General features: G+C 31.6%; 2 protein-coding genes across 2 annotated transcripts; one reads left to right on the top strand and one right to left on the bottom strand.

Moving 5' to 3' along the window:
• Positions 1-8685: 8685 nt before the first annotated feature.
• LOC136085573 (uncharacterized) lies at positions 8686-9117 on the top strand. Its single transcript, XM_065806894.1, has one exon. It carries the CDS (start codon positions 8686-8688, stop codon positions 9115-9117), a length of 432 nt encoding a protein of 143 aa, XP_065662966.1.
• A 1938-nt stretch (positions 9118-11055) lies between these two features.
• On the bottom strand, positions 11056-12709 carry LOC101237508 (inositol-pentakisphosphate 2-kinase). Its single transcript, XM_065806040.1, has one exon. The coding sequence runs from the start codon at positions 12570-12572 to the stop codon at positions 11250-11252; it is 1323 nt and encodes a 440-aa protein (XP_065662112.1). The 5' UTR covers positions 12573-12709; the 3' UTR covers positions 11056-11249.
• Positions 12710-15429: the final 2720 nt, after the last annotated feature.

Genomic DNA, 15429 nt, shown 5'->3' with positions numbered 1-15429 from the left:
AGTAAAGTTCAGACAACCACCAACAAAAAACAATATCTTGCAAAGATTTGTTGAAACTAGATGGAACAATTTTTTTTTAATGCTAACAATGTCGCTCGTTAAAAGTTGAAAATGCTAAAAATGGCGTATAAATATAAGTGAGATCCTCATATATCTGCACAATGGTAGAGTCAACGTTCAGTCCAAATCTAAAATAGAGCAAGTAATAGTTTTGTCTTCAATAAAATGCCGCAAATTAATAGCTGAGTAACTCGAAAGATGAGACGCTTCAAATCTAGCTACATCACTAACAGCTTATGAGTCTGAATCTGAAGTTGTTCTTTCTGTTTTAAATAAGGCACCAAAATTATTTTGGATTCTTCTGACTCTCCTTCTAAATCATCATTCCGATGGAATGATGATTCCGATGGATGATTCATCTTAGATTGGAAAGTCAAAAGAATCAAAAACTATTTTCCTCTTGAGTATATAAAAAACTATTTTTCCTTTCAGTATTTCAGATGAATTTAAAAAATGATGACTTTTATACAACTTTGTTTTCCTGTATCATAACTTGATGAGCTTTCATTTAAGATTAAATAAAATATTATATTCAAGGCAATTTGATAAAAAAGCCTCACGTACAAAATGATTTTACAAATTTTATTTATTAGCTTTTTGGCCAAATTTTTGAAATCACTGTAAGCAGATACAAAATTAAACACAAGCTATAGAGTCATATGCATACAACATTATATAGGATCATCAAACGCACAAGGAAGTCAAATATTCATAATAATGTCATTAGAGAGGATGAATTTCAGTGGGAGGTTGTCCTTGTTGCGGCAGGAGTCGTGCAATTTTTGCATAACTTTGATGGCACGCTCGCAGCACTGGTTGCTTCGGGCATTGTTGATTGGAGAGTCATCTATCTTCCAGTGGGTTTTCAAGCAATTGAAAGCTTTTGGGTAATCATTCAGAACTTTAGATAATTCTTCAAAATCTTCCACGCGAAATAATTGACTGCTGAACCAATAGTCAGCCCATGAGTAAGAAATTAATGAACAGATTTTACGCAACCTGATCTGGATTTCTGACATCAGAATAAACGCAAGAAGGGCTAGAATGGCACGAGAGTTCCAGTGTGCTTTGCTGATGTTTGGGATCTGTTTGAAATTCACGAAGGGGATCTCATTCCTCTCAATTAAGTGGCGGAAGACACGAGTGAGGTGGTACTTTATGTCATCTCTCCAGCCGCATGTTTCCTTAATCTCAGTTTTACCGTTGCTGAAGGCTGCTTTCAATTTATCGTAACTGCTCATCAAATCCTTCACAAAGAAATACTCGATGTTTAGTAATTTAGTCAACCCATGGAGCTCATTGTCTATGACAACGCAAAGAACGCGGTCAGCACATGGTGCAGGGAACTGATAAACTTGGGCTTGGGGTGACCTTTCTCTTCGAACAATTGTTGTAGCGGAACAACAACGCCTATCTTCTTGCCGGTATTCACGTTTGTTGTGTTGGCAACAATCATCACAACTGATCCCCACAGGTTGAACTCCTCTAACACATTCTTGAGTCCTTCTGCGATTGTTTGAGCTTTCTTATCTTCCAATTTTAGAGCAGTCAACTTAATTTCTTTAGATTCATTCTTGAGAACCACGGCCTGATATTCAAAGCCCTCAATATGTTTGCCGTCAAAGTTTATGCTCCACTTCTACAGATGAAGTGTGCTCACCAGGTATTTCTTTACCTGAGCAGCTCTCGTGTAGATAGTCTTGTGGATTGGTGATTGACACGGGGTTAAGATTTCAATGCCCTCACCAGAAAGCTGGCGGCACACCACTGCTGCTGCGGAAAGTTCAGCATTTTGCTCAATAGGTCTTTAAACTCTACAGCAATTAAACTGATCCTTTCTCTCCGTTCTTTGGCAGTGGATTCAAGAAATTTGAAGCGTCCAATGGACGTGGTTTTTCAGGGGCATGCGACTCCGTTCGCTCAAGGGTGCTTCATAAATTGCTACATTGCCTCTTTTTGATGGGGCTTAAAACTGGATTAAGTTCTTTGTCCAGGTTTCCTTGTTCTTTTCCGTGTTAGAAGAGCTCTTCTTGAACGAGATGTTGTCTTCTATTCAGCAACTGAAATTGGGAAGGCCTTAACGTCAATGTTAATTACGTAACAAATTAAAGAAACTGTTATTAAGTTTTCAATTGAACTGTTATTGTTAATATATTTTATTTCAAAAGAAGCAAATAACGATTATAGAAAATGAAAAAGGCAGACACTAATAAAATATTATATGCTCAATTATTATTTGCGAAAGAGTTAAATGTAACTTACCAAATAATACAAGGATCTCTTAAACTTATACTATAGAGAATGCGCAATAATTAAAATAAGGCAATAATAATGATAACACCAAATTAAAATTAACTCAACTACCCGCTTTGAACACCTCAACATCAACAAAGATTCATCAGATATCTTTGTTGATGAAACACAGTGTTAAATGGAAAAAATTTTTGTTAAGTGATTTTCTACTAATATATAATTGCTCTGTTCTTTTAAGAACATTGAGCACTCTATTGTGTAGAATACTTTTTAAAGTTGTTTAAATATATATATATATATATATATATATATATATATATATATATATATATATATATATATATATATATATATATATATATATATATATATATATATATATATATATATATATATAGTTAATACAATTACATAAAATGCTAAACTGCCTACATAAATAACATTTCAAAGTGTTTGTGCGTGACCTTTTTCAATATTTTAATGGAATAAATGTCATTTTAGTAAGTAAAAGGCAAAAGTTCGTTCATTTGTGCAACAGAAAATAATGTTTGAGAAAAAAATCAAAAAGTAATCACCCTAATACACACGCTTCAACAGTAATATAAAAACGTTTCAACATTTTTTTTTAAGAAACCAAAAACTCCACCAATAGGTCAGAAATAATAAATCTAAAAAACTATAAACAAAAACGTAGTAGCATGTTTCATAAAAAATACTATTAACTCAAGTTTTTTTTATTTAAATTTTTCATTTGACTTCACCGTAATAAGTTTAGCTAAAAAATACTTTACGGTAATGTTTGTAATTAAAACGTTTTTATAACGTTGTTTCTACATTAGTATAATTGGTACATTCAAACTGGTAATAAAAAATAGATTTTTTCTTTTTCCAGTTTACAATTATTAATTGTGGTTAAATTAAAAAAATAAAAAATTAAAGCAAACTAAAATTGCACAAGCAGGTGGCTGGCGAGCCCCTTGGACCAACAAGTATCTGAGACCCCGTAGCCCCCAGTCCGTCCCTAGTAACTACTTTTCTTTAGAGTGAAACTTGAAAAACTCGTTTTTACAGTTGATGGTTTAATTATAAACTTTTAATTATTTTAAGCAATCCTTCTTTTACTCTCTACTTATACAAGAATTTATAAACCTTATATATTTATCATGAACAACCATTATCAACATACATCATAGATACGTCGCATCGTGTATTTATAACGGAATTCTATTTAAACTACACAAGGGCAGCAAGTAAATCGTGTTGGAAAATGTTGCTATTTCACACGCTGTAATTATGTAATTGTAAATTTAAATAGATATATAACTTTTTTTTTCCTTTATTATTTATTATCTTCAAGTATATATACTTTTAAGGAAAAATTTTTATTTTCTTAACAAATAATTTATCTTGTAATATCTTGCAAACTTTAACAGTTTAGAATATATTTACAAGATAAATGTAGGAAGTTCTCCGCGACAAGGCTTTAAGGTCTTCTTTGAGTCCCCGCATTTTTTTATTTATTAATAACCTTTATATATATATATGTATATATATGTATATATATATATATACATATATATATATATATATATATATATATATATATATATATATATATATATATATATATATCATTACTATTATTATTATTATTGCTATTATTGCTGTTATTATTATTATTATTATTATTATTATATTTGTAATTTTAATATTGATCTTGTAAAATGTAATAAAAAGAATAAAAGATGAATAAAATAAACATTTCTCTTTGTGGAAAACTCTATTAAAATTTTTAAATGTAGAGTTAAATTATACAAACATTTAGAGGGGTTTGTAAAAATATAAATTCTAAGTAAAGAATTCATTTATTATTTCGTAGCAAATATGTCGAAATCAAAAATAGAAAAATTAGAAAAATTTATTGCTTTTGTTTAATTAAAGTTTAAGTTTATAACAAATAAAATATAATAAGTTATTATTTGCTAAAGCACGAATTAACTAATAGACATTCAGCTCATCTTCAGTAAAAGTTGGACTAATAGAAGATGTATAAAAAAAAATAGATGTCAGTTCTATTCATAAACGCAATAACCAACGGAGCCATTTTGCATATAATTGCCAAGCTATTCCAATCATTGACAATACGATATGTGCTGAAATTATGAGAATTGTTATATGTGAATTCACGCACTAGGATGTAGGATAGTGATCTAAGAATTGGTGGATTATGTCAACTAATGATCTCCAAACTGTTTTCTAGTTTGAACAGTAAAATTAACTTGCCTCGTAGACTGCGAGTTTTCAAAGTAGTAATACCAAGACGCCGACACATCTCATCATATAATAATCCTAATAAATCATGAGGTATCATTTTGTTGTTTCATGCTAAATTAATTTGATTTCTTTGATGTCAACTTAATAATAAGTAAGGAAACCATACTGGTACAGCAAATTCCAGATGCGGCATAAAATACGTCATGCTATGTTAACCAATACGTGAAGTTTATTCTAAAGCTTCGCATCTAAATATTTTTTTCAATAGTTTAAGTCTTTTTTTTTGCTTTACGAGTTGCAACCTGTACATGTTGATTCCCTTGAATAGTTGTATATATAGAGACCTATGTCTCTCTCGATTACTGTTCCCTCAAGAGTTAGTGTTGTATTTTCATCATTCATTTTATATTCATGATTAATATTTCCACATCCATGGTGCATAATTTTACACTTGGTGAGACTTTACTCCATTAGCAACTTCATTGACTATTATAAGACAATATTTAAATCGTTTTGTAGAATTAGACAATAATCATCGTAAAAATCAGCTCTTTTTTCTTTTAACAGTTTAATGTCGTCAGCATGGATTTTATGAAATGATTTCAATTTATCCGCTATGTCATTTATATAGATGATGAACAATGTTGGACCAAGTACAGACTCATATAGAAATCCACTTAAAACATTGTTCCAATCATCAAAACAATTCTTAGCAATGTTCATCCAAAACAATTCTTAGCTTTCTACTAATCAAAAATTACCCAATCCATTTAAGAACATTGCCGATGACCCTTATCAAACGCTTCCGCAAAGCCTAAAAATGCAATATTAATTAAACTTCTTTTAGCCTTCTATTGTAGTCAACACTTTCCAATAAGTTAGACATGCATTTTTTTTTTGGACATAAATCTATGTTGGTTATGTAAGAGGCAGCCCGTTTTGTTGATATATTTAGCTGTAAGTTCTCTGATAATCTTATTTATTGTTTTACATGAAACTGATGTGATTGACACTGGTCTGTAGTTGGCGGTATCGAGACAACTTCCTTTAAATAACGGTGTGACGTGTGACTGGTTTTCATCTGTAAATATAGAGCTTTCAGACAATGCTTTATTGTAAAGTAAATTAAGATTCTAAGTCATTTTAGTGGCGCATTCTTTGAGTGCCTTTGTAACAATGTTGTTAACACTAGTAGACTTATTTGGGTTGGAGTCTTTCAAAACGGTTAGTGTCACTTCAAAATTTATGATTGTCTCATAAGTCTTTTTATTCATGTATACTCTCAAAAACAGGTAACTGACTATTTTTACCAACAAAATCTTACTTAAATTGTTTGCTCATTGTGAGTGGATTTCTTTATGAGTTTCCCCCTCGGTACGATCTCCAAATAGGTTGTAAAAGGCTGAAGGATAATCTCTAGTTATAATAAAACAAAAAAGTTCAGCTACATGCTTTCCTCTTCTATCATTTTACAAGCCCAGTTTTAATTTATAAGGAAAATGGGCTGAATGAGCATCTCGATTTACTCCGCAAATAATTCGTGAAGCAATTTTTTGAACTATATCTAGTTTCTTTAACTGTGATGGTGATGCAGATAAGAGAATTGCACTAGAATGAATCTTTAATGTTGCAACTTGGAATTAAGTTCAACAAAGGCATTTTGGAAGCTCTCATAGAATTCTCTAAATAGGAGTTTAGGGTATTCAAATCTATGACCGTCTTTTCTTTTTTTTGGGAAAAAAAACTACATCCCTTATGAATGCCCAAGCGTTCCGAGAGTCATATTGATTGAGAAAGTTTTTTCCGTGTTTTTTAACTGCCATCTCGATAATACTTTTAATTTTTTTAATCCTTGTAATTTAGTTATAAGTTCTTTATTGTTACAGTTGTTAATTAGTTTTTTTGCTATATTCTTACGGATGTAAACCATTTTTTTAATTTCTTTATTCATCCATTTTGGCTTGTTTTGTCTAAAAGAATACTGTTTGAGTGGAATCAAGTTGTCACATATTTTTATTCCAAAGGAATGCCATGTGTCTAGCATTGTGTCCAGAGATGTGTTACAATTATTACTGCTATTAATAACTATTTAGCTTGTCATCAAATTAAGTTTCGCAAAGTCAACTTTATTGAAAGATCGTTTGACAATAGGTTCAAGCTTTGTACTAACTGCTACTTTAAGAGTTGTTTCCACTGGGAAACGATCACTGATGGCTAATGATCCCACGCAGTAGCTTGTACACAACATTTCTACTGGTATGGCAATAATGTCTAAACAAGCTGCAGAAGTTACAGTAATTCTCGTTAGGGTAATCAATCTGACTGAAGCATTTGCAAGTAATAAGGTAGTATGTAGCGACTTTGCAGGATGTAATGTAAGTTTCATCAAGTCGGTATTAAAGTCACCAAGTATGCAGATTAGATTAGTTGAACTAATTTCAGCAATGATTTGGTTAAATTTCAGAAACCAGTCTGCTGGTGCATTTGGCGGTCGATATACTCCTATTACAACTATGGATCGTTTAGGTTTTTTTTAATCGAATTGAACTTACCGTTGCTTCTATTCCCTGATAATTAATCTTTGCTTCAAACAAAGTTAAAAATTTTGAGCGAAGATTTTCTTATATAAATGTAATCCCCCACCACCAGAAAAGTTCCTACCACGTCTGCTTATAAAGTAACCATCAAGTGCAAGAGATCCGCAAGTGTCTGTTTTATCCAACTTTGTTTCCTGCAGACTTACTATGTCCATTTTCACGAAACTTTTAGTAGTTCTTTTTTTTTGCTTAAATGTGAAATGACAGAGGCTAAGTGCAATTAGTGACAACTTTGTTATCTCTATCCCAGAATGTTTGCTGCATTCAAATTCTCAGTGACTAAGTTTTCCTTGTGAAGAGATCAATACAATTTTGATTATCGCATAGGCAAAGAAATCAACAGTAACTTGAGTATCCTAAATGTAGTCCGGTCAAAATGAAAATTACCTTGAATTCAGCACAGATATTCGATTTTCTTTCATCAAAACGGATTCACAGTAGAATTTCCTTCAGGTTTTGTATATTAATAATAGATTTTTTCTTACCGTGACAGAATAAGAAATAGAAAGATGTATGCACATTGCCATTGTAAAGAAGAACAACTATAATAACTTGAAAATTAACTGCAATTTTAAATGAGTATATTTCATTTTTTAAATGACTATATTTGATTATTAAAAAATTTGCTTGAAACTATTTATTTCTTATATTATTATGCATTCGTCTTAAAATTTCAGATAAATGCACAATAATAGGAATTTCTTGACAATTTAAGTGGTTACCAATCTCCAATTGCTGTTGGTTTTTTGTATGACTCTTCTACAGCTTGTGGTCAGGACAACTTACCTGTTATAGTCTTGCAGAAGTGTTCTCCGGAGCTGCCGTTTGTACTTTCAAAACTATTTAACAAAAGCCCATCAGAGTCTTGTTTTCCGGCCTGCAGGAAAGTGGCATCTGTTATCCCTATTTTCAAAAAATCTAAAGAGAGATCTGACTCGTCTAACTACCGTCCCATTAGCCTTCTTCCTATCATAAGCAAGGTTTGTGAATCTTTAATTAATAAACACTTGATCTTAAATCTTGAATCTAATAACTTCTAGATTCTTAAAATAGTCTTTCTGATCACCAATATGGATTTCGATTTTCTCGTACTACAGCTGATTTGCTAACAGTAATAACTGATAGGTTTTATCGTGCATTAGATAAAGGTAGAGAGGTTAAGGCTATCGCTCTTTAATTCAGATAAAACCTAATTTTTCTAGTCAATCGTTATCGCAATAATTTAGATCTTCCTATACTTATGAACGGTAATGTACTCGGTGAGTCATCTATCCTTTATCTTCTATGATTAACTCTTACTTCCGATCTTTCTTGGAAACCGTATATTAAATCCATTGCAAAATTAGCATCTGCTAAGGTTGCATCTCTTTATCGTGCTCGACAATTTCTTACTCCAGATTTAATTCTTTATCTCTACAAATCTTAAATCCGTCCTTATCTGGAATACTATTGCCATATCAGGGGCGGATCTTCCATTGATTTCTTTTCTCTTTTAGACAAAATGCAAAAAGGCATTGTAAACATAGTTGGACCTGCTCTTGTAGCCAACCTCCAACCATTATCACGTCGTCGTAATGTTGCTTCTCTTTCTATTTTCGACGGACACTATAATGGGCACAGCTCTAAAGAGCTAGCATCTCCTGTGCCATCTACTAAAATTCATTCTCGAGTTACTAGTCATTCAATTAAGTCTCATCCTTTTTTTGCGACTGTGCCAAAGTGCTCCCAAAACTCTTATTCCTCTAGTTTTTTTCCTCGAGTATCAGGTCTTAGGAATTCGCATCCTTCTTCTTGCTTTCCTGAACTACATAATTTGCAATCTTTTAACGTTTTTCAAGCGTTATCTTGCTCTATAAACTTCATCCTTTCGCTTCCAGCAATTTCTAACTCTAATAGTGGTTGCTTCCAGCCTTATTGGAAGCAAAAATATTGAAAAAAATGTTTACTATTAAATCTATCAGAAATTGTTTGTTTTTGAATTCCTATATTTGTTTTTATGATTATCAAGCTGAGATGGTGGAGTAATATTAATGCCTAATGTTGCTGCATTAGGCACTGAGTTTAACTCTAATGTTTACAACAAATGTATCGTGATGATCATTTTTTTTTTTTATCAAGTTTACATCCCCGAGGCCAAGAAGGCCACTACAGAAGAGGAGGCTACTTTATTTTGGTTAAAACCTTTTCTCAACTCTAAAACTTCGAAACACGAACCTATGCGAACAAGGTCGCTGCGCGGAGAAACGAGTTGAGCGAGGTACTACCAGGGACGTGGTGGGGATCGAACTTGGAACCTCTCGCTTATGAGACAAGCGCTCTACCACTACACCACTACCGCATGAATTATCATATTGTGACAAAGCTTGTCTGATATTTTAACCTTGTATAATAACTTACCGCCTTCAAAAAATAAAAACTTTTTTTTCAAGGTTTTTTTCTTATTATTTGTTATTTTCTTATTATTCATATTATTTCGATATACAAAAACTCCTTTTTGTATTTTTTATTACTAAAACAAAAACATTTTAAATGGTTTTGTTCAAGTAATAAAAAATACAAAAAAAGCAAAATATCTTCCGCGATAATCGATTAATAATCGATTATTTAAGCCAATTTTTCAAAAGGTTATCGGGTGGATAATTTTTCTAGGGAAACTGGGTTTCTGTGGTCAGTTTTATCAAAGAACATATATTAAACTTTAGTTCAATAATTTTGTCTTTTCTCTTTTTTTTCCCCCTCTCTAAAGATCGCGACATCCCTGTAGAGAAAAAAAACGAAAATACTTGGTATTTGAGGTATAAAAATATCAGACATGTAACAAACTTTAAACTTAGGTATGTCTATACTTATATGAGTGTAAACCTACCTAATAATAATGCTTTTCAAAAATTTGTACCGATGGTAGCTTGATAACAAACAAATACTAATTCTAAAACTAATTTATCCCCCTCACATTTTGGGTTAAAAGAGCAAAAGTTTAAAGCAACATTTTTCAAAGCATTTTCCTTTTATACGAACATAAACATACCCAAGCCTAAAGTTTGCTAAAACAATATATTATATTTATAACTAATATTGTATATTGACATTTCCGTTAAAACAATATCTTATATTTATAACTAATTGTATAGTTATTACTAAAAGTGGATTTAAAATAATTGATTAATAATAAAGTAAATAAAATATTATAAAATCATATAATATATTATTGCAATATACAATGATTTGTATATCGTAATGAGGAATGAATTTTTTTGCATTTTATTTAAGAGAAAAAACTTACAAAAAATATAAAAAAAATAAAGAGCCAATTACAGTAAATAAGTAAACTGCAAATTGTCCATACAATACAAGTTGGGTAAGACATGTGCCATTAAATGCTTGTCACTTTTATTTTATGGGATATCATTTATGTGGGCCATGTGTGGCTATAATCTTATGTAATTTGAGTAACATAATTACCACAGCTACACATGGTCAACATCAACACCATCCAATAAAGTTAGTAGTAGCCCATATTGAATTTTTTTGAACTTAAAGACATCTTATTACTCAATTTTTAGTTTATGTTTCTCAAATATAAAAAATATAGGGGAAATATTGTTATAATGAAAATATGTTGCACTTAGATATTTTAAATAACATACACAAGTAGGGATGCAGAGTCCTAAAAAGGACTACGCATTTGAAAGTCACAAAAAAATTACTTCTTCCTAATTTTTGGTATCCAGGAGCTCTTAAAAAAATAAAAGTTTATGGACTACTAATAGGAAAAACTTAGGACTTTTAGGTTAGGAGAACAATCAATTTTTGAACCCAAAGTCCTTAGGTATAATGGCAAAAAGAACTGTGAAGGATTAAAAACAATAAGTTTCAAGTCATTAAATTTCTTTTTTTCTTATTGCAGACAATAAGTCAAACAACATGTTTAGACTTTATGGACACCAGATACCATGAAAAGATATCAAGTCGGCGTTCTTTTGGACTCCAAAAAAGTATAACTGATTCCATCATATATATAATAAAATAAAATGATACTAAGTATGAAATGGAAATTCTTTTTTTTTACACCTGTAACTTTGTTAACTTAATGTAATTAGAAATAAGATCTTGATCTAAGTTATAGTAGAAAGGTATATTATGCACAGATCTTGGTGCTAAATCTGCAAGCTTAATTTGATATTCATACCAACTTTCTGTTTCTTCATGAAACACCACAGATAAACCTATAGCACAGTCTGAAAAAGAAACTTTTTTAAAAGTGATAAATAAGCTACAATCTTTGAATGTTGATGAAATAAGATACTGGTATATCATTGATAAATCGCTAACTTTTTTTATACCATTAACAATATCTTGAACAATTTTAGTCCAAATTTCAGAAGAAAAATCATTATCAAAAGCATACTGTGATGAATATTGATTATATAAGTCATGTATATTTTCAATGTCAATACAATCTAGCATTTGCAAACTACGTAATGTATTTAGAATTCCTCCTTTACCCATAGGCTGGCAACACTCTAAATGCTTATCATGTTTTTTGCCTCCACAAAATGCTTGCACATTATTGCAATTATTTTTTATAAGTAATTCAACTTTAAATGAATCATTTTTCAAAATAGCTATTATTACACTAACAAGTATTTCTTTTGAAGAAATCGATCCGACATTGAATTGCTGCAAGTTATTTATTTTTTCTCCATCAATACTTATCACTAAGTTATTCTGTGGAGTCATAATTAAAGAATTTAATGCACTGCTAACTCCACATGTACAATTATTGAATAAATCTAATGGGCAATAACTACTAATTTGAGATGTCTTTGCAAGGTTAAACTTTGTAACTTGTTGAATACAAAATCTACATACTTTTTTCTTTAAACTGTGTACATTATAATGGTATGGCATAAAGCCACATTTGGTTTTAATTTCAACTGAAATACATTTTGAGTCAATTTTTACAGATGGTGTAAAACAGAGATTAGGTAGAAGCTGAACAAACCTGTGTTGCAAATCCAAATCTTTTTCCCACCTATTTAAAGGTCTATAACTTTTTATTTTGTTGTTTAACTGCAATAAAAAATACTCTGAAACTTCAATTATTTTTATGTCAACAAGATAACAAGAGTTTATTAGGAAGCGAACAACAAAATCTAAAAACATTTTTTCATCCTTTAATGAAAACATATTTGGTAATTTTTTAGAACTTTTTCCACTCAAGTAATTAAATTCATTCATGTCTTTAAATTTTTTTCTTAATCTAGCAACAACCTTAGAATTTTCAGGTTTCACGATTATATTTTCATTGCCTTCCCCCACATAGGACCATTTTATTTCTTCAAAGTTTTGCATAATTAAATATTCCATTATGATAAATCTAAACATAATTAACGTGCAATTTTAATTAATTGGAGCTAATTATTTCATCATAAAATCTTACATTTTTAACGATTTGATGTCTTGAAGTATAAAACATAAATAACAAGTAACCTTTAAATATTATACATAGTAAAATTACTTCTGAAAATAGAAAGTTGATATTTTCGGACCTCAAGAAAGCTTTTGAATTTTGCAAAATAAATTTAAGCAAGATGTTACCGTCAAATAAACAGGTAGGTGTCGTTGTTTTTTTAATCAATTATTTTTCATCGCGTCTTTTAGTCACAGCCGTTCCTAAGGGGAGGGGGCGTAGGGGGTGTCCCACCCACAAAAGCTGTCTTATAAGCATTTGAGTTAACATATTGAGCAAGTTTTGAACTGTAGTTGGCTAATCGCAAATATTGAGGACCTTTTCTTTTTTTTCGGTGTCTCTAGTTGGCAAAAAAATACATACACCCCCCTCCCTCATGGAAGACCACTTCGGGACGGCCCACAGTGGTCATTTCCGGCGATCTATGGCTGCAAAAGTATTACACCACAATATAAGGGACTGAAAATTCGTATACAGGTAAAATATTGTTGCATATGAACAATCCAAGAATGACCTTGGTAAGTTATGGTAGTAAAGATAGTAATTTCATGGCAATTGTCGTAAGTAGGGTGCACTTTTACTGTCTTCAGGTAATAGAATTAAAACTTGGAATTCCTTAGGTAATTTTCAATCAAACCGATTTTAGCTTTTTTTTTCTAAATCACCAATATGTAAAAAAATCGCCTAAACCAGAATCCTGGAAGTATTAATATAACAATGTATTTGCAAAGTAGGTATTAAATTTAATGTTTAAAAAAAAGAAAACACTGCAACCAATTTTTTTCAATGTTTTATTACATTCTTATAACATGTGAAAACAATTTTTGCCTACAAGTCTTCAGCTTCTCTTAGTAAGGCTAAAACTGATTGTGGAAAACTTTCACTAGATTTTGGCTTTTCTCTCCTTAAAGAAGAGATTAAAGGGTCAGAGCTTATAAGAAGTAGATGTAACATGTCTTCCACATTTTCTTTTCTGGAAAATTTTCTTGCATGGAACTCTCTGTAATTTTGAGTGTCTTAATTTCTATGCTCCTGAGCCTCTTCTGACAGTGTACCAATTAGTAGGGTGGCTTCTTTTATAACGAGGCTTCTTTGCATCAAAATTTTGTGTACACTTTGCGGCATTTGTACCAAGAGTATTCTTGAATGTACAAATCAGCAGTTTGCATAGTAAAATTTTCAAATGCTGGTATATTTATTGAAAACCTCGAGCTAATGGTACGCAGAATTGTACTTTAATCTTTCTATAGGAGATTTATTTACCCCTGTAGCTTGTGAGGCAAGCTCTGGGTTGTAAAAAAAAGTACGAGCCACATTCCCTGTATTGCTTTTGCCACAGCCTTGTTTTGGTTCATCAACCAAAATATTCAATTTTCTTCTCAAATTTTCTTGTACTACCTTTTTTCTTTTTTCTGTTCTTTTTGTGTTTTCTCAATTCTCAATTTTTTAATATCTAATCGGTATGATATATTGAGGATTTATTCCGTGCATTTAATCCAAGCATGTAAGCTTGATAGTCATTTTTATTTATCGGTCTTGCTCGCACTGCTTCTAGATTGTTCATTATTTTTTGTGATGTACCACAAATATGACAATTTTGAGCAGCTGTATTGGAAAGAGTGCTGCAAGTTTTACCATCGATCATCGTTAGTGAAAACGTCGATTGTATTTTTAATTGTACTCCTTCCACAATAACCTTACTGGGGCTCAGATCCTGTATTTCTTTATTAACGTTATCAACTTGTTGTATAACAAAATCAGGTGCTTCTTTGTGAAAGGTTACTTTGATGAGACGATAATATTTTGTTGATGAAGGTACAGGATTATTCCACTGAATTAAATCACATGCCCCACCTACCAACGAAGCAGTTAATATAAGGGGAACCATAGATACAAAATAAATGCTCGAATCGTCACTATCGTCCGTTTCAAAACCTTGCAAATATTGGCTATGACCCGATGCACCATCACAACCCCACTTGAATAAAATAGTTAGTTTTTTGGGATCAAAATCCTGCTGCCTTGCTTTTAAAACATCTCTCTGTGCACTCAAAAGTCTTTGAACTGTGTGGTTCACTAATGATTTTAAAAAAACTTCGGCAGGTATTTCAGTTATTTTGATGTCATTGGGATAACATGGCTTCTTCGCCTCCAACAAACGGTTGTATGGTGGGTAAATGTCAGCGTTGTGCAATTTAGAGGTTTGTTGAATATCGATGTATTGATTTTTTGTAGATTTATTATCAACAAAGAGAGCTAACGCACGCTCTGCAATTGATTGACAGGCTATGCATTTATCAACCACTTGTTTTACTTCTTCCTTGCTCACTGACGGGTCGATTTTACGAACAAAGTACAATGTCTTCGTCACGCCATAATGTACTGTAGATCTACGAACGTGCTTGATTTCTTTGGAGGATAGCGAAGTACTAGTAATGTCACTTGCTGCCATTTCAGAGGGTTTATCAACCAATTTAAACCAACTATTGGACACTCTTGTAAGGGCATCCGCCAAGTTAAACTCCGAAGCAATAAGCCTTATATCTACTTTGAGTTGGTATTTTTCCACTTTATTTGCAATATTCTAGAGTCTTCTTCTTATCAGCATTTTGCTTGAAGCTTTTGTCCTCAATCTAGATTTTCCCTTGAGTGCGTCGGTAACCCAATGTAATACGGCTTTCGAATCAGTGCAAATGTGCAAAAATTCCATTTTCCAGTTAAGGCCCATATTTAGTCATTTAATTACTGCAGCAAGTTCGGATATGTTTGTAC

Source organism: Hydra vulgaris, chromosome 09, assembly GCF_038396675.1.
Source record: "Hydra vulgaris chromosome 09, alternate assembly HydraT2T_AEP".
In the NCBI taxonomy this organism is placed as follows: Eukaryota; Metazoa; Cnidaria; class Hydrozoa; order Anthoathecata; family Hydridae; genus Hydra; species Hydra vulgaris.
Note: the sequence above shows the minus strand (reverse complement) of the source record. Positions and strands in the feature narration are given on the sequence as shown.

Coding starts and splice junctions, on each gene's coding strand:
- LOC101237508 (XM_065806040.1), bottom strand. CDS start 12,572: ATGTTTAGATTTATCATAATGGAATATTTAATTATGCAAAACTTTGAA.
- LOC136085573 (XM_065806894.1), top strand. CDS start 8,686: ATGCAAAAAGGCATTGTAAACATAGTTGGACCTGCTCTTGTAGCCAAC.